We start from the raw sequence: 20046 nt of genomic DNA, 5'->3' as shown, positions 1-20046 counted from the left end.
CTGTGGGCTTCCATTTGTGATCTGTATTCTGTTTCCCTATAGGATGTCCCAGTGGTATGAGCTTCAGCAGCTTGACTCCAAATTCCTGGAGCAGGTTCACCAACTCTATGATGACAGTTTTCCCATGGAAATCAGACAGTATCTGGCACAGTGGCTAGAAAAGCAAGACTGGTAAGGAAAACTCACTTGACAGAAGAAGGAGTTTTTCTACACTTTTAAAATAACTTGTTGATTAAGTGGCTTGGAACTGCATTGACTGGAAGATGAATCTCATCAGTAGCCATTGGGATTACCTGTTGCAGAAAAGAGTGTTGCCTTGAAAAATGGCATGTGTCTCTAGAAAGCTAAATGCATTAGTCATTAATTTTATGTATTTGTCGATTTAATTATACATCCTCCTAAATGCTTTGCACAAGTTAAATAATGCTGACACCAATTATTTCCAAGTTAGGATCCAGGTTATAGAAAGAAGTAAGTTAAAAGTAATAATTAAAGCCAAGTTTTGGTAGAACACTGATTAGAAGTATGAAGAAAGTAAAAAAAAATTAAGGAAATATCTCTTAAAACTGGTATATGTTCTATTTTACAATTTATTGTTTGCTCATTGCAAATACTTCAAATGTTCTGAAAGTATTTGACGTAGAAAGTGAAGGCCCCTGTTGATTTTTTGCCTCCAGAGATAATCGCCATTAACACTTTTGTGCACAGTCTTGGAGTGCTAGAATTTTTCATGCCAATTGTATATAATAGAAATATTGTACAAACTGCTGCTAATAGCAATGGCAGTTTCAAAAGAAGGAAATAAAACCCAAGAAAACACCTTAAATTATTTTTAGTCATTTCAACATGGAAAGCAGTGTTTATTTTGTCGTTTTAAAGTAGTATCTTAATGAAATGTGTAAATTTTGAATCTCCTAGGGAGCATGCCGCCAATGATGTTTCATTTGCTACCATCCGTTTTCACGACCTCCTATCGCAGCTGGATGATCAATACAGTCGCTTTTCTTTGGAGAATAATTTTTTGTTGCAGCATAACATAAGGAAAAGCAAGCGTAATCTTCAGGTATGACCTGGTTTTTGCGTTTAAGTCGAAATGTTTCCATGTTTACATAAGAATTTATTTCATTCAGCAAATACTATTGAGCACACACTCATTGGTATTTAGAAAAGTACAGACACTATAAATAAACTACCGTTATGTAGCTAATATTTTATAGCAGAAGTAAAATAAAATATCAGTTCATTTTGTAAACACATAAGGAGTATTCAGGCTGAAGGGTATCACTTAGACGTAAGTAATTCTGAGAGAAATGCGATGCTATGATCTTGTCTTATTAAAAGCCGTTGATATGTAAATTGAAGAAAAAGGGTTTTATTTTAAGAGCAGTGAGCTGTAGTAACATGTTAAAGCGCAAAGGGACTTTAGTGATGAGTCCAGTCTAAGTGCTTGGTATACAGATGAAGAGTAAGTCCAGAAAGCGTTGGAAGTTTTGACGTCTCTAAGGCTCAGTAGTGAGGTGGTGAATTGGAGCTGACTCCACCTTGCCATGCTTCTGCTGAAGTTGCCCCTGCTTGGAAGAAAAAGTCAAAGGGAGTTGCACGCAGGAGAGAGTATGCTGCAGAGTTTTGGGAGTTCTTCATAAGTACTCCCAGCATCCCTTAAGCCTGGCTACCATTTTTATTTCTGTATTAATGGAACTTTTCTGTTTTAATGGAGGTGAGTGCTGTCATTTTCTTGTTTTATTCCTCACAACCAAACTGTTCAACTTTGGTAATTAGAAGCTTTTTTTCCCCCTCTGTGAATGTGTATATGATTTTATAATACCAGTGAGTGGGAAAGCCAGATTAACTTTACAGAAATTTGCTCTCCTACAGATTTTGCTTGATAATACCTGTTATAAAGAGGCAAGATTGCCGGTATTTTGCAAACTAGGTTTGACAAGAAAACAAAAACTGAGAAGAATATCTTTGGTCTAATTCAACGCAGAGACCAACAGATAAATTAATTGAGGAATATCATGGGTAATTTTTGTATCATTGCATTATCTCAGGATCCTAACAAGATAATTGGGCCCAAGAACAATAAAATTAAAGTAAAAGTATTATAGGAACTACATATGAAAATACTTGTTTTCTTAATCAAGAAATAATTTAGGTACCTGCGCTTAATTAGACAGTTAAAGCAGCTTTTGTCATAGTTTGTAAAAAGAATATTTTGATTTTATCAAAAATGGCTTATGTAGAATTTAATAAGTGCAGGATGAGCTTTCTTTTTTTTTTTTTTTCTTTAAAGCTGGTATTTATTTTATTGAACTCAGTAAGTACATAAAATTGAAAGGCTCCACATTGTCATATATGCAGCTATTTCCTTTCACTATTAAAGATAATTAAAGTATAGCCACTGCCTTTGGAAATGTACCAACTCACTGCAGAGCATAAAAGTATATAATAAACTAGTACATGTTGGTTAAATGGGAGATAGCATTCTTTTTTTTTTGAATTTTTGAATTTCATTTTATTCATTTTTTTATACAGCAGGTTCTTACTATTCATCAGTTTTATACACATCAGTGTATACATGTCAATCCCAGTTGCCCAATTCATCACACCACCATCCCCACCACCCCCCGCGGCTTTCCCCCTTGGTGTCCATACGTTTGTTCTCTACATCTGTGTCTCAACTTCTGCCCTGCAAACCAGTTCATCTGTACCATTTTTCTAGGTTCCCCATACATGCGTCAATATACGATATTTGTTTTTCTCTTTCTGACTTACTTCACTCTGTATGACAGTCTCTAGATTCATCCACGTCTCTACAGATGACCCAATTTCGTTCCTTTTTATGGCTGAGTAATATTCCGTTGTATATATGTACCACATCTTCTTTATCCATTCATCTGTCGATGTTGCTTCCATGACCTGGCTATTGTAAATAGTGCTGCAATGAACATTGGGGTGCATGAAATATGGTTTTCTCTGGGTATGTGCCCAGTAGTGGGATTGCTGGATCATATGGTAATTCTATTTTTAGTTTTTTAAGGAACCTCCATACTGTTCTCCATAGTGGCTGTATCAATTTATATTCCCACCAACAGTGCAAGAGGGTTCCCTTTTCTCCACACTCTCTCCAGCATCTGTTGTTTGTAGAATTTCTGTTGATGCCCATTGTAACTGGTGTGAGATGATACCTCATTGTAGTTTTGATTTGCATTTCTCTAATAATTAGTGATGTTGAGCATCTTTTCATGTGCTTCTTGGCCATCTGTATGTCTTCTTTGGAGAAATGTCTATTTAGGTCTCCTGCACATTTTTGGATTGGGTTCTTTATTTCTTTAATATTGAGCTGTGTGAGCTCTTTATATATTTTGGAGATTAATCCTTTGTCCGTTGATTTGTTTGCAAATATTTTCTCCCATTCTGAGGGTTGTCTTTTCGTCTTGTTTATGGTTTCCTTTGCTGTGCAATAGCTTTGAAGTTTCATTAGGTCCCATTTGTTTATTTTTGTTTTTATTTCCATTACTCTAGGAGGTGGATCAAAAAAGATCTTGCTGTGATTTATGTCAAAGAGTGTTCTTCCTATGTTTTCCTCTAAGAGTTTTATAGTGTACAGTCTTACATTTAGGTCTCTAATCCATTTTGAGTTTATTTTTGTGTATGGTGTTAGGGAGTGTTCTAATTTCATTCTTTTACATGTAGCTGTCCAGTTTTCCCAGCACCACTTATTGAAGAGACTGTCTTTTCTCCATTGTATATCTTTGCCTCCTTTGTCATAGATTAGTTGATCATAGGTGCATGGGTTTATCTCTGGGCTTTCTATCTTGTTCCATTGATCTATGTTTCTGTTTTTGTGCCAGTACCGTATTATCTTGATGACTGTAACTTTGTAGTATAGTCTGAAGTCAGGGAGTCTGATACCTCCAGCTCTGTTTTTTTCCCTCAAGACTGCTTTGGCTATTTGGGGTCTTTTGTGTCTCCATACAAATTTTAAGATGATTTGTTCTAGTTCCATAAAAAATGCCATTGGTAATTTGATAGGGATTGCATTGACTCTGTAGATTGCTTTGGGTTGTATAGTCATTTTCACAATACTGATTCTTCCAATCCAAGAACATGGTATATCTCTCCATCTGTTGGTATCATCTTTAATTTCTTTCATCAGTGTCTTATACTTTTCTGCATACAGGTCTTTTGTGTCCCTAGGTAGGTTTATTCCTAGATATTTTATTCTTTTTGTTGCAGTGGTAAATGGGAGTGTTTCCTTAATTTCTCCTTCAGATTTTTCATCATTAGTGTGTAGGAATGCAAGAGATTTCTGTGCATTAATTTTGTATCCTGAAACTTTACCAGATTCATTGATTAGCTCTAGTAGTTTTCTGGTGGCATCTTTAGGATTCTCTATGTATAGTATCATGTCATCTGCAAACAGTGACAGTTTTACTTCTTCTTTTCCAATTTGGATTCCTTTTATTTCTTTTTCTTCTCTGATTGCCGTGGCTAGGACTTCCAAAACTATGTTGAATAATAGTGGTGAGAGTGGACATCCTTGTCTTGTTCCTGATCTTAGAGGAAATGCTTTCAGTTTATCACCATTGAGAATGATGTTTGCTGTGGGTTTATCGTATATGGCCTTTATTATGTTGAGGTAGGTTCCATGTATGCCCACTTTCTGGAGAGTTTTTATCATAAATTGTTGTTGAATTTTGTCAAAAGTTTTTCTGCATCTATTGAGATGATCATATGGTTTTTCTTCTTCAATTTGTTAATATGGTGTATCACATTGATTGATTTGCATATACTGAAGAATCCTTGCATCCCTGGGATAAATCCCACTTGATCATGGTGTATGATCCTTTCAACATGTTGTTGAATTCTGTTTGCTAGTATTTTGTTGAGGATTTTTGCATCTATATTCATCAGTGATATTGGCCTGTAACTTTCTTTTTTGGTAGTATCTTTGTCTGGTTTTGGTATCAGGGTGATGGTGGCCTCATAGAATGAGTTTGGGAGTGTTCCTTCCTCTGCAATTTTTTGGAAGAGTTTGAGAAAGATGGTTGTTAGCTCTTCTCTAAATGTTTGACAGAATTCACCTGTGAAGCCATCTGGTCCTGGACTTTTGTTTGTTGGAAGATTTTTAATCACAGTTTCAATTTCATTACTTGTGATTGGTCTGTTCATATTTTCTATTTCTTCCTGGTTCAGTCTTGGAAGGTTATACCTTTCTAAGAATTTGTCCATTTCTTCCAGGTTGTCCATTTTATTGGCATAGAGTTGCTTGTAGTAGTCTCTTAGGATGCTTTGTATTTCTGTGGTGTCTGTTGTAACTTCTCCTTTTTTATTTCTAATTTTATTGATTTGAGTCCTCTCCCTCTTTTTCTTTTTTTTAATTTATTTTTTAAAAATAAATATATTTATTTATTTATTTATTTTTAGCTGTGTTGGGTCTTCGTTTCTGTGCGAGGACTTTCTGTAGTTGCGGCGAGCGGGGCCCACTCTTCATTGCAGTGCGTGGGCCTCTCATTGTCGTGGCCTCTTTTGTTGCGGAGCACAGGCTCCAGACGCACAGACTCAGTAGTTGTGGCTCACGGGCCCAGTTGCTCCGCAGCATGTGGGATCTTCCCAGACCAGGGCTCAAACCCGTGTCGCCTGCATTGGCAGGCAGATTCTCAACCACTGCGCCACCAGGGAAGCCCTCCCTCTTTTTCTTGATGAGTCTGGCTAATGGTTTATCAGTTTTGTTTATCTTCTCAAAGAACCAGCTTTTAGTTTTATTGATCTTTGCTATCGTTTTCTTTGTTTCTATTTCATTTATTTCTGCTCTGGTCTTTATGATTTCTTTCCTTCTGCTAACTTTGGGTTTTGTTTATTCTTCTTTCTCTAGTTTTTTAGGTGTAAGGTTAGATTGTTTACTTGAGATTTTTCTTGTTTCTTGAGGTAGGCTTGTATAGCTATAAACTTCCCTCTTTGAACTGCTTTTGCCGCATCCCATAGGTTTTGGATCGTTGTGTTTTCATTGTCATTTGTCTCTAGGTATTTTTTGATTTCCTCTTTGATTTCTTCAGTGATCTCTTGGTTGTTTAGTAACGTATTGTTTAGCCTCCATGTGTTTGTGTTTTTTACGTTTTTTTCCCTGTAATTCATTTCTAATCTCATAGCGTTGTGGTCAGAAAAGATGCTTGATATGATTTCAATTTTCTTAAATTCACTGAGGCTTGATTTGTGACCCAAGATGTGATCTATCCTGGAGAATGTTCCATGCGCACTTGAGAAGAAAGTGTAATCTGCTGTTTTTGGATATGGAATGTCCTATAAATATCAATTAAATCTATCTGGTCTACTGTGTCATTTAAAGCTTCTGTTTCCTTATTTATTTTCATTTTGGATGATCTGTCCATTGGTGTAAGTGAGGTGTTAAAGTTCCCCACTATTATTGTGTTACTGTCGATTTCCTCTTTTATAGCTGTTAGCAGTTGCCTTCTGTATTGCGGTGCTCCTATGTTGGGTGCATATATATTTATAATTGTTATATCTTCTTCTTGGATTGATCCCTTGATCATTATGTAGTGTCCTTCCTTGTCTCTTATAACATTCTTTATTTTAAAGTCTATTTTATCTGATATGAGTATAGCTACTCCAGCTTTGTTTTGATTTCCATTTGCATGGAATATCTTTTTCCATCCCCTCACGTTCAGTCTGAATGTGTCCCTAGGTCTGAAGTGGGTCTCTTGTAGACAGCATATATATGGGTCTTGTTTTTATATCCATTCAGCAAGCCTGTGTCTTTTGGTTGGAGCATTTAATCCATTCACGTTTAAGGTAATTATCGATATGTATGTTCCTATGACCATTTTCTTAATTGTGTTGGGTTTGTTTTTGTAGGTCCTTTTCTTCTCTTGTGTTTCCCACTTAGAGAAGCTCCTTTAGCATTTATTGTAGAGCTGGCTTGGTGGTGTGAATTCTCTTAGCTTTTGTTTGTCTGTAAAGCTTTTGATTTCTCCATCGAATCTGAATGAGATCCTTGCTAGGTAGAGTAATCTTGGTTGTAGGATCTTCCCTTTCATCACTTTAAGTATATCATGCCACTCCCTTCTGGCTTGTAGAGTTTCTGCTGAGAAATCAGCTGTTAACCTCATGCGAGTTCCCTTGTATGTTATTTTTTGTTTTTCCCTTGCTGCTTTCAATAATTTTTCTTTGTCTTTAATTTTTGCCAATTTGATTACTGTGTGTCTCGGTGTGTTTCTCCTTGGGTTTATCCTGTATGGGACTCGCTGCACTTCCTGGACTTGGGTGGCTATTTCCTTTCCCATGTTAGGGAAGTTTTCGACTATAATCTCTTCAAATGTTTTCTCTGGTCCTTTCTCTCTCTCTTGTCTCCTTCTGGGACCCCTATAATGCGAATGTTGTTGCGTTTAATGTTGTCCCTTAGGCTGTCTTCATTTCTTTTTTCTTTATTCTGTTCCGCAGCAGTGAGTTCCACCATTCTGTCTTCCAGGTCACTTATCTGTTCTTCTGCCTCAGTTATTCTGCTATTGATTCCTTCTAGTGTAGTTTTCATTTCAGTTATTGTATTGTTCATCTCTGTTTGTTTGTTCTTTAATTCTTCCAGGTCTTTGTTAAACATTTCTTGCTTCTTCTCGATCTTTGCCTCCATTCTTTTTCCAAGGTCCTGGATCATCTTCACTATCATTATTCTGAATTCTTTTTCTGGAAGGTTGCTTATCTCCACTTCATTTAGTTGTTTTTCTGGGGTTTTGTCTTGTTCCTTCATCTGGTACATAGCCCTCTGCCTTTTCATCTTATCTATCTTTCTGTGAATGTGGTTTTTGTTCCACAGGCTGCAGGATTGTCGTTCTTCTTGCTTCTGCTCTCTGCCCTTTGGTGGATGAGGCAATCTCAGAGGCTTGTGTAAGTTTCTTGATGGGAGGGACTGGTGTTGGGTAGAGCTGACTAGGATGAGGTTTCTTAATGGATATGAACGAACTCATTTCAATGTATAATACACAGTGTATAATACACAATGGTTTAAACATTCTGAAATTTAATTTATTTTTATTCTAACAACCCACGTCTAGGATAATTTTCAGGAAGACCCAATACAGATGTCTATGATCATCTGTAACTGTCTGAAGGAGGAAAGAAAGATCCTGGAAAATGCCCAGAGATTCAATCAGGTACTTTTTTCCTAATTGAACACAAAAGATAATAAAGAAATAAAAACTCATTCATTCATCCAGCAAGTATTACTGAGGCCCTGTTTCAAGGCAGTGGTGACTAGCCCTCTGATTTTATAGCCCCAAGAAGTGGGGAAAAACAGATATAGAGATTTTGAAAGGACCCCAATCTAATGGAAGTCATCCTAGTGAGGGAGGAGACAACACAAAAACAAAATCTTTTCAGATAGTGATAGTTGCTATGAAGATAGTAAAGCAGGATGCTGTGTGGACAGTAGTGGAGTGTCAGGTTGTTTCTTTAGGTCATGGTCAGGGACACTTGTGGGGTGCTGGGGCAGGAAAGGAAGCAGAAGACAGTGGGCTCTTGCAGCAGACTGAGGGAGCGGAGGGGAAGTGCATGAGGTAGAGGTGCAGTCAGTGGAGATGGGAAGAAGTGGACAGATTCCATTATGTTCTGGATGTGGTACCAATAGGGCTTATCCTGAAGGATCAGATGTGAGAGTGAGAAGGAGCCAAGAGTAGAGGGTGAGTCTGATTTGTGACTTGCGTTTCTTAGAGGTACTGTTTACTGAGCTGGGGAAGACAGGGAAGGGACAGGAGTAGGGCTTTTGCAGGGCACAGTAGGTTTTGGAGAAGAATGGATTGATGGGAAAATCAGCAGCTTTGTTTTCAATAGGACTGAGATACCTGTTAGATATCTAAGACAGCCAAACAGTGAGTGAGTCAGAGTTATACTAGTACCAAGACTTTTTTATCATGATTTTACTAATCCTAATACAAACCGTCCTGGTGATTAGGGTTCAGCAGTTTTTTGAAGTTGCCGTGGCATTGATTCATGACTTTCATTGATGGGGTGGTGGGAACAACCCAGCAGGCAGACAGTTGTGAAACCACTACAGTATGAGTTACTCTGGCTGAGACCATTCCAGTATGACAGGGAGAAGGCCAGAGTACGCAGTGGAATGCGTCCTATGTGCATTTCTCTAACGAATAACTAACAAAGTGTGCTGTGAGATTGGGAGGTGGGGGGTGGAGAGAGAGAACTTAAATAGTGGCATTGAATGCCATTTTCCGTGCACTTTCTGAGCATTTGCCCCAGTCCTTGTGAATCTGCTGCTTCCCCGGGCATTGAGTTCCTGTCTCCCTGTCACGCTGAAAGCACCTTGCTGCACTGAGCATTTAAATATACATATTATTTGTTCTAAACTCAGACTGGCTAGTTCATCCTGGACCCAGCCTAGTGAGCAAAGGTGCCTATCAGGAGGAAAAGCTGGCTGCATTGTCTCCTCTGAGAGAGGTGTGCCTTCTTCAGTGTGGCATGCACCTGGGAGACTTCCAGCAGGAAATTTTGACTCTCCTGTGGGACTTTCATGTTAACAGCACTATGCAATGGACTGCTCCTGTATCTCAGATAGGCTTGGGAGGACAGTCAAGAGCAGAGGTGGGTAGAAGAGTGAGCTGTCCACCTCGGTACCTAAGCATTTCTCTCCTCGTTTGGCCCAGAGTCAGCACTGGGAGACAGAGGAGGTGATTTCTGCTCTCCCAGATCAGCCCCATCTCCTGGGTGTGCTTTGTTTGGTCTCAAAGGCATGTCAGCTTTTGACCTCCTTTTAAAAATGTGAGGTTCCTGGGGAGACGTTCATTTTCATCCTCTCAGAGGACACCTGACTTATCGGTGAACCCCTGGAACGAGGTTAGTGGACTGCCCAGCTGCGAGCAAGAGAAGCAAGACCTTTCTGGGATTTGAGGGAAGGTCCTGGATGTCTGGGGGTATCGAAAAGATGCTGAAAAGGATGACAAAATCGAACACTCATCCCCCATTTTAAAAAATTCGATAAAATAGGAGTTGATGGATACGTCCTTAACCTATTAAAATATACATCTCCTGGTTCTAAAACAGTATCTTACTTCACTGACAAAGCATCAGTAAGTCAGAACCACGGCAAGGATGTCCACTATTTCCACTGCCGCTTAGCATTGTATTAGTGGTATTGCAGTTGACAAGAGGAAGCCAATAGAAGCATAAGAATTCAAAACAACATCATAAATATATCGGCTTTCCCTGAGTTAATTCATAATTTTAATGTGATCCCGATAAAAATAACAAATTGTTTTCTGACTATCAAGGATGAAGACTAACTATACCCATTGCATCTGGGATGATATTCATTATTACTTTACAGGAGCAGATATTCATTGAAGTCCTTAATGGCAGTACTGTTCAATGTTTAATGTTTTTTAAAAATTAATTTTTATTGAAATATAGTTGATTTACAATGTTGTGTTAGTTTCAAGTGTTCAGGTGTACAGCAAAGTGATTCAGTTATGTACACACACACACACACACACACATATATATTCTTTTTTCGATTCTTCTCCGTTATGGGTTATTACAAGGTATTGAGTATAGTTCCCTGTGTTATACATTTAGGTACTTGTTTGTTATCTGTTTTAAACATAGTTATATATGTTAATCCCATACTCCTAATTTACCCCTCCCCCAACCTTTCCCCTTTAGTAACCAAAAATTTGCTTTCTATGTCTGTGAGTCTATTTCTGTTTTGTAAATAAGCTCATTTGCATCATTATTTTAGATTCCACATATAAGCGATATCATATGATATTTGTCTTTCTCTGTACTGTTCAATTTTGATATACCTCTGAATTATCTGTAATCTTGTCAAAATGGGGTTTCTGATTCAGTAATCAGATTAGGACCTGAAATTCTGCATTTCCAACAAGCTCCCAGGTAGTAAGATTCTGCTTGTCTGGGGACCACGCTGTGAATTGCATGGCTTTGAGACAAATGAGTACAGGGTTAATAAGAATAATGTTGTCTACAGAATTTGAGAAACTAAAATAACTTCCTGTGTGGTCCCATGCAACTGTATGAACTAATGGAAAATTCCAGAAATACTATTTATTTTAGGCATGAACTGAGCCTGGTCTTTCTGTAGGCTTGTTAACAGTTTGCCAGTATTTTCCGGGGCCTTGGGAACTGAGCTTTTCTTGTGCACACTCATGTGGGAGGCCTGCAGGAGGTTTTGGAAGGTTCGGGAGTTAGGTGGGGCACGGGGTAGACTTGACTTTGGAGCATAACCAGCAGGTAAATATGACAGAGGAAGTAATGGCTGTTAACTGTGTACCTTCCATTACAGGCTCAGGCAGGGAATATTCAGAATACTGTAATGTTAGACAAACAGAAGGAGCTTGACAGCAGAGTCAGAAATGTGAAGGACAAAGTTATGGTGAGTATTTAGTAAATGTATACATCTTCTTTGTAACTTTTTGTAGAGGAAAAAAGGTTTCAATTGCTCTAGTGTAAGCATTGTAACTGATTTCAAGCTTTTAAGTAGTTGAGAAGAAAAGGTTCGCTCAAATTCCAAACCCTAAGTAAACAAATTGGTGAAACCAATGAGCAGATAGACATTTTTGGCCCCTGTTACAACTTCCAAACATTGAGCTTATCTTTTCCTTCCTTGCAAGATTGTGCAGTAACTGTTGACTTTGCCCTATCACCCAGTAAACTAGCTGTTGCCGCTCTAAATAGCCCTTTATGTCTGCACCTCTCAAATGGGGGTGTTCCTGGGGTTACATAGAGCCCTAGGATAAACATGGTCTTCCTCAAGCACCTGTTTTATTCTAAGACTTGGAAGGGGAACAAAAACATCTCAAACAAGGAAATTCTGATGTATTTCTGATTAGAATAAAATATCCACAATACTTTTAAGATAAAACTTCCCAGACATTTATGGAGGTGGTGCCCTTGGTGGTATGTGTCCACTCCCCTCCACTGTGGGTGCTGTTTGGGGGAAATGGTGAGGAGTCCAGCCTTGCACTGGGCCTGTATCTGTGGAAACGGCCTTTCTGCTGAGGGGCCGGCTCTCCTGTGGGCCTCTGGTTCACACCAGAGTGGCCTTGACTTTGTGCTTCAAACGGCATGTTGCCAGACTCCAGGTTCTTTGGAGCAACTTTGTCTTGCTGCCTCTGAAAGAAACACTTCATTAAAGTAGACATCAAGTGGCCCAGTCCAGAAATGGCTATGTATTTTCTTTCCTAAAAAGGTGATTATGTACTAGCTAAAGAGATAGAAATTATTTCATACGTGTGCTTAGAATTTTGCAAGTCTAATCCATCTTTGAGGGAGCAGGATTGCATCCATGGTTTTCTGGGTCCTATAGTACCAGTAATCTGTCTCCTCAAGTCTTTGTCCTAAGTATGGTGGAAAACTTGTTTCTGTCTTTACTTGTAGTGTATAGAGCATGAAATCAAGACCTTAGAAGATTTACAGGATGAATATGACTTTAAATGCAAAACCTTGCAGAACAGAGGTAAGAGTTAACATTTAAAGCAGTGTCCATTGCCTGTAATTTTTTCTACCTACACTAGAGAACAAAGGCAGATACTCCTTCATATTTACCAAACATTTCAAGACTCTGAATTGCTAGTCTTGGCTTCTTGGTGACCCAGGCCAGGGTTTTTTAACCTCAGTACTATTGACATTTTGGGCCAGATAACTGGGGGGTTGTCCTGTGCATTGTAGGATGTTTAGCAGCATCCCTGACTTCTGCCCACCAGGTGGCAGTAGAACTATCCCCAGTCCCCAGCGGTGACAACCAAAACTGACTCCAAACATTGCCAAGTGATCCCTGGGGGGCAAAATCGCCCCCAGTTAATACATACTGGTTACGTGCTATTCATTTTACTTACTGTGCCTAGCCCACTGATGGACATAGACGGATATGTGTGTGGAGTTCCCCTGCCCTGATAACTAAAGTTCCTCCAAGTATTCCAGCTCCATTTGTATACTCCACAGGTGAAGTTCAGCATTTTTCACATGTTTTAAAGCAGTTTCGCTCGGATTTTGTTGTTGTTGCTCGTTTTTAATGATGACAGGACATCCACTGAAAATAATCCAAAAGTGTGCATTGTGTAGAACAAGCAGGGTACTGCTGTAACCCTAGCAATCATTTGGAGGATACCATGGTAAAATGGAGAGATTATTAGTAATAATTTGATAATAATTTAATAATAAAAGTATGAGAGAAAGAAACCTCAATTACAATTTCCTAATTGTCTGCTTCTCTTTAAAGCCACAGAGATTCTTTGTATCAATTTTTTTTTAACTGAGGTTGTGAATTTTGTCACTTATATTCATTTAGGTAATATTCTGACAGTGACTTAAGAACCAGACAGTACTGTTTCCCGTTTACAGGAGTCATTGAAAACAAAGACTTTGTTTCAGTGTGTCCAGTTTTTGTACTTAGGCCATTTTTCCTGTTTTGTTCCTTCAACAATGATTGAAGAAAAACCAACCTTTGACCTATCTCCAGATAGCATTTTGATCATATTTTTCCTAAATGGATGTGAATCTTGGCTTCAGTTGGTTTTGTCTTCTTTTATATTTATATTTATCTGCTGTCTCTCCCAATTCACAGAACATGAAACCAATGGTGTGGCAAAGAATGATCAGAAACAGGAACAGATGTTACTCCAGAAGATGTATTTAATGCTTGACAATAAGAGAAAGGTAGTGATTCACTTTCCAGAATAACATGTCGCTTTTGTCACAGACTGTAAATAATAATGGACTTGAAGTTTGGAATAGAGGCAAAATTATTTTTATAACCATTTCACTTAGAGCAACCCAGTTGATATGAAAGAATAAAATTCAGTGATTAAAGGTGATGAGTTTATTTCACTTTGTCTCTTTCTCTCCCTTTAGGAAGTAGTTCACAAAATAATAGAGTTGTTGAATGCCACCGAACTTACCCAGAAAGCCCTGATTAATGATGAACTTGTGGAATGGAAGCGGAGACAGCAGAGTGCCTGTATCGGGGGACCCCCCAATGCTTGCCTCGATCAGCTGCAGAACTGGTAAGATTCTCCAAAGCAGAATATTGGCAGCTGACTGGCTGACCATATAAACTCGTAAAGTGCACGTTAAAGTGCACGTTCCAGCTGTGTTAGTTGAATGGACTCTGTCAAACCTTTGTTTTAGAGTTTGATGTAGTCCAACTGTTTCTTGCCCTGGAAACACTTGAAAAGCACAGTGTAAATCACACCTGTGGCCACGTTCAACCCCATTCTGCATGGTTTGGAGGACTCCTCTCCCTGCTGTATGTGTGCCGTGGGACATGTCATTTGTGCCAACACACCAGTGACACGGTCATCACACAGCACAGTTAACAACTTGAGTCCCAAGATTTTATTAAAAACAAAAGGGCATTATACAGGCTTACATGAAATAACAGTTTGTGGGCCATACGTTTCAGTCATCCGTCTAGTAAATACTTATGAAATGCTGTATGCCAGGCCCTGGGCTAGGACCTGGAACACAAGGTGAATGATTCTTGGTCGTTGCCAGTAAGGAACTCTCAGTGTGGAGGCGGGAGATGGGTGTGGTAATAACTGTTCAGTGAAAGGTTGCCAGGGCTCCAACGGAGACCATCCAGAGTTCATGGAGGATGAAGGAAGGAGTCACCAGGAAAGATTAATGAGACAAAGTGGTCTTGCACGGACTCGAGAGTGAATAGGAAAACTTCATGTAGACCAGGAAGGAGAAGAGTGTGGACGGGGCAGAGGGGAGGGGAGGCTGGCATGAGCCGGGGCCCGCAGTTCTCATGCTGGATGGCTAGAGAGTCGGGTGCCACAGAGGGAAGGAAGAAAGTGGAGCTGGCAAGAGGCTGGAGCCTGGTCACGGAGGTTCCCATACTGTGCTGGGGACTCCGGGACTTTACCCAGTGGACACCGGTGAGCCGGGCAGGCCTTTTATTTAAGTGGAGGTTCGTTTCTCTGATTTTTTATTTAGGTCACTCTGGCTGAAGCCTGAGGATAGAATAGAGAGAGAAAGGCCAGTTGGTCTGCTCTGAGTGTATTAGCGTAGTCCAGGGGAGGGCTGACAGAGCCGAGCAGAGGGGATGGAAGCGGTAGAATCAGTGGGTAGGAGGGGGTGGTGGCCTGGAGCAGTTCTGAAGGGCCCAGGGACCAGCGATCTCATGAGATTACTTTCTGGATTGGTGTTTTTAAAAATTCACAATAGTCAGCCATTGATTTTTATTCTGTGAGTTGCCATTCCATATCCCAGTTTTTTGTGGATAGGAATGGAGCTCCCCAGCCCAGTGTGCCCCCGTGAGCCTTGTGAGATGCTGACCTCCGAGCCCCCCCAGGCGCCCAGCGAGGCCCCCCGCTGTCCGGGGCCCCCATGGTCACCTTAGGCCACAAGGAGTCTCCTGCAGAGATGTGAATACCCCTCAGTACCCCCCACTGTGCGGGACAAGGATTGTCGGCATTTTCCTGTGTGTCGTGGCCTGAACAAGGTTGGGAATCACCGGGTTAGGATCCCTCTGGAACTCACCCACCCACCGTTATCCTGCCTCTCATTTCATGGCCGTGGGCTGTGCTCTCGGTGCTTCGAACTGGATTCAAGGAATGGAAACACCGAGTGAAGGAGATGTTTTTCACTGGGGAATAGGTGTTCTTCTGTCATTCCTCCAGGCCAGTAAAATGAACTTCCACAGCCTGACTTGGCTTGGAGGCTGCATCGCCTTTGGTGGTTTCCTGTCAGGACGGAGGAACCTGAAAGCAGTCGCTAGGTTTTCTCCTTCGTTTTTATATATATATATTTTGAGTGTCTAGATTGCGCACATTGCCTTCTCCTTTCAGTTCCGTGACACAGTAACCTCTGTTCCCTCGTCTCCTCCTAACCCGGCCTGCACCCCCTCTCGGCCTCGCTTCCTCAGCGTCCAGGTTGCCCTCTTGCTCCTCTCTGCACAGTGTCACTGCCCTGATAGAAGAATCTGCAGGGGCCCTCACTGCTCCACACATCACTGCCCACAGCATCTGCCTTGTCGTGTCCCCTGCCTCTGTCCCCCCCCCCGCCCCCACTCCCTTTGCCCTGGCCCTTTAAGTCCCAATTATCTCACAGCTCAATTGAAGTCACAGATTCCCCAGCAGCCTCCACCCCGACCCATCTCTCCTTAGGTCCATCTCAGCGGGATGCAGAGGTTTTTTAATCTGGGCTGTAATCCTTCATGCGCGTTAGCTTTTTCACGCAAATCAGGTTTGTTCTGTTTCTCCCTGCACTTCAGAGCTGGGCAGATAACATCGTGTGTTGTCTGTAAAAAGTACTTGTTGGTTTTCCGTGATTCTGTTTAATCCAGGCTGCTTTGGGACTGTTTCTGATGGAGACGCCTGTGGCTTGTACCTTCCCAGGTTCACCATAGTGGCGGAGAGTCTGCAGCAGGTTCGTCAGCAGCTTAAAAAGCTTGAGGAGTTGGAACAGAAATACACGTATGAACACGACCCTATCACAAAAAACAAACAAGCGTTATGGGACCGCACCTTCAGCCTCTTCCAGCAGCTCATTCAGAGGTAACTTGAGGGAGATGTTTTTGTACCTTTTGCAATTATTTTACCCAGAGGAAAAGTTTTCTGGTAATTCAGATAATTTAGAAGGGTTTAATAGGTTATGTAAAATTTTTATGGCTTCCCCGAATCAGGTCTTCCCGAATTCCTTGCTTATGTTGATGGCCTGTCATTCTTGTGACCGTTTAGACTGGTTACCAGTCTCCTTGCCCGTGGCCAGTCTGTGACGAGACCTGTCTAGTCTAACCTGATGATATTTGTCCTCTCTTTTTCCATTCCATGGTCTCATCACGTTTCAAGCTCTCAGATCCTCTCTACTGAACTGTTGCATGGTAGCCTCGCAAATGGTCCCTCCCGAGCCCCTTCCTCCCTGTCCCTGTGACCCTGTGCTCTCCCAGAGCAGAGGTCAGTCAGGTTTTTTGCCACCTGCTAATCACAGGGGAGCCCCGCATCCGGTCACCCAAGCCGCACCTGCACAGCCTGGCCCTCACTAGCCACTCCAGAATTAGCTTCTATACGTGCCCCATTTCCAGGCAGACTTGACTTCGTGCCCACCCTGGACATTTGCTTCTGCATTCCTCTCCCAACGGTATTTTCTCTGCCTCAGAGCTTTCTTCTCTTGTACCTCATTTCGAAACTGCATCCTGAACGTTTCACCTTACATCTTGTCATGAAATCTTCCCAGAGTTCCCGGGCAGATGTTGTCTCCCTTCCGGATCTGCATAGTTCATTCTTTATTTTCCTCCCGTTCTGGATTTTATTATATCATTGTCTGTGTATTTCTGTTTTCTTTGTCGTAAATTGAAAGGTCCTAGTAGACAGAGATGTGCCTTTGTCATCTTCTTCCCCCACCAGGGCCTTACATAGTACCTTGCCCATGGGTAGGTGTTTCAGATATGCTTAGTAGGTAAACAAATGGCACTAAGTAGAAGAGTAGAGTTCATATTGCAGTTTTTTAAATGCTAACATAATAAAAATGTCTTTGGTTCCCTGTGGCTAATGTCCAAACAGGAATGCCTAGATGTTGGATTTTGAAATAATCGAGGACATTTACTTGGGTTTTGGAATGCAAATTTCATTCTGTTTTTTAAATTAAATTTAATGTTTGGAAATGTTTATTAGATAATAAATATTACTAAACAATTTAAAAATCAATTTTCCAAAGGATGTTAAAATGTCAGTTTCAAATTATGGTGGTAAGCAATATGGTACATGGTTTACTTTCAACTGTAGTAAAATTTATTTTTATCTTGTTTTTATTTTTTTATTTTATTTTACTTTATTTATTTATTTTTGGCCACGCCACGAAGCATGCAGAGTCTTAGCTCCCTGACCAGGGATTGAACCCATGCCCCCCTGTAGTGGAAGCATGGAGTCCTAACCACTGGACCACCAGGCACTTCCCTATTTTTATTTTTAAATTGAGATATTATTGACATATAACCTTGTATTAGTTTCAGATGTACAACATAATGATTTGATATTTGTATATATTGTGAAATGATCACCACACTAAGTCTAATTAGCAAATTTGATTCTTAAATTTGTAAATGAACAGAATCCCATTCAGAATTTTCATTGTTGAAGAATCACAGTTCACTGCAGTTACTCTGATTCTGCTGAGTGCAATAGATTTGGGGATTTCTTTACTGACTAGAAAACCTCACTTTATTCATCCAATTTGTTAGAATCTTTCAAACTTTTTTTTAGCTTGTGCCCTCTAACTCCCTGTCCTCTTTAGGGAAAAAAACCTTTTACTGCCTCAACATTAATGGAAATGCTAATTTACCCTTTGCTGGGAATTTACAGCTCATTTGTGGTGGAAAGACAGCCCTGCATGCCAACTCATCCTCAGAGGCCATTGGTCCTGAAGACTGGAGTACAATTCACTGTGAAGTTGAGGTAATAAAGAAATGACCCTGCACCTCTATCACAAAGTTTGCACCCCAGCTTCCTTTCACAGCACTGTTATATATGGTGCTTTAGAGGAAGTAATTTTGCAGTAGGCATTTTAATATGAATTCTTATGTAGAATATCTAAGAGTCTTGTCTTTTCTATTCAGACTAGAAATATAAGAGATGCACACACACACACACCTGATTTTTTTCCAGTTATAGATGTAATGAATGCTTACTGTAAATAGGAATTCAAAACTGCAGAACTGCATATAGTAGAGAGTAGAAGTTCCCAGCAGCCTCATCCCCTCTTGAGCATAAACTCATAACCTGAGCTTTACATTTCCCCCAAAATGTATGCAGTGTGTGTGAATGTGGACTTAGGACAGGTACATTTTTCTGCTGAGTGTGTTCATAGCTTTCATCAGATTCTCAAAGTTGTATGTGATCTAAATATCTGTAGACCACCATGGTAAACAGCCTGGTGTCAGTCCTCCCAGAATTTTGTCCACGTCTACCTAAATATATAAATAAATACATTGTACTTATGCATAATTTTTTCATGCATAGACACACAAATACATATGACATACAATGTTTCATTTTTAGAAACTAGGGTTCTGCTGTCTGTTCTTTGGCAACCTGTTTTTCTCCTTCATAATAAATTGTGGAAGTGTTTCCACGTTAGAACGTACAGCTTTTACAGCTTTACTTCCTTCCGTTGCACGGCTGCATTCATTTAGCTCTTCCTCTGCTGACGAGCAGCTGGACTCAGAAGAGCTGCACTTGCCTTCAGAGTTGGCCCTAGTCCTTTTCTCCAGGGTGCTGCTGAGTTAGGTCCACAGGTGCTACCTGTTGGCTGCCAGTGAACAGCACCACGCTTTAGCACCTGTGAGGTCCCAGAACTCACAGCTGGCAGGAGGAGAAATCTAATCCCATCATCTGCTTCACTAAAGGGAGCCAACCAGTGAGGGGCACCTTCCCCAGGTCTCCAGCTCATCAGAGCAGAGCACACCTGAGTCTCAGCCCACGGCTCCTTCCATCTTTCCACACTGCCCTGGGGGTGATTATAGATGTGACCTTCACTTTCCTGATTATGGGTGATAGTTTTTATTTTCTCCCAGCAGAATAAGCATTAGATACAAGTTTTAGCAAAGGGCAGTGTTTGCTATTTTTACCTATAGAATTAGCCCAAAATAGAAATTTTGATAAAACTCAGCATTGGCGAGGCGATACAGGGAAGCAGATACCCTCACTAATGTTTGGTGGGAATATAAAATCAGTGCTGCTCTCTGTCAGAATTTAATGTTACAGTTTTGTCCCAGCAGTTTCACAGCTAGGAATTTATCCTACAAATACACTTTAAAAACATCCAAGTAGACATACAAGGATGTCACTTCCATTGTTTGTAATAACCAAAAACTGGATGAGGTGGGGGTTATTGAAATGTTCATCAATAGGGAATTGGCATGATAAATAAATGGTAACAGATAATTTTTAAAAGTAATTATGGGGCTTCCCTGGTGGCGCAGTGGTTGGGGATCTGCCTGCCAGTGCAGGGGACACGGGTTCGAGCCCTGGTCTGGGAGGATCCCACATGCCGCGGAGCGGCTGG

The 20046-nt window shown here is 40.5% G+C and overlaps 1 protein-coding gene across 2 annotated transcripts in view; it reads left to right on the top strand.

The window, feature by feature from the left end:
* The window catches only part of STAT1 (signal transducer and activator of transcription 1), a 42873-nt gene that overhangs the window by 3225 nt on the left and 19602 nt on the right, over nucleotides 1-20046 (top strand). For both annotated transcript variants that reach the window (XM_036857728.1, XM_036857729.1), the window contains exons 3-11: nucleotides 43-171; nucleotides 919-1063; nucleotides 8070-8168; nucleotides 11327-11416; nucleotides 12421-12499; nucleotides 13607-13698; nucleotides 13894-14045; nucleotides 16383-16541; nucleotides 18345-18437. In XM_036857728.1, the coding sequence (XP_036713623.1) occupies nucleotides 44-171; nucleotides 919-1063; nucleotides 8070-8168; nucleotides 11327-11416; nucleotides 12421-12499; nucleotides 13607-13698; nucleotides 13894-14045; nucleotides 16383-16541; nucleotides 18345-18437 (1037 nt within the window). In that variant the 5' untranslated portion in view covers nucleotide 43. The remainder of the gene's footprint in view (nucleotides 1-42; nucleotides 172-918; nucleotides 1064-8069; nucleotides 8169-11326; nucleotides 11417-12420; nucleotides 12500-13606; nucleotides 13699-13893; nucleotides 14046-16382; nucleotides 16542-18344; nucleotides 18438-20046) is intronic.

This window comes from Balaenoptera musculus, chromosome 7, assembly GCF_009873245.2.
Source record: "Balaenoptera musculus isolate JJ_BM4_2016_0621 chromosome 7, mBalMus1.pri.v3, whole genome shotgun sequence".
Taxonomy (NCBI): domain Eukaryota; kingdom Metazoa; phylum Chordata; class Mammalia; order Artiodactyla; family Balaenopteridae; genus Balaenoptera; species Balaenoptera musculus.
The sequence above is the reverse complement of the archived record's forward strand: the minus strand, read 5'-3'. Positions and strand labels throughout refer to the sequence as shown.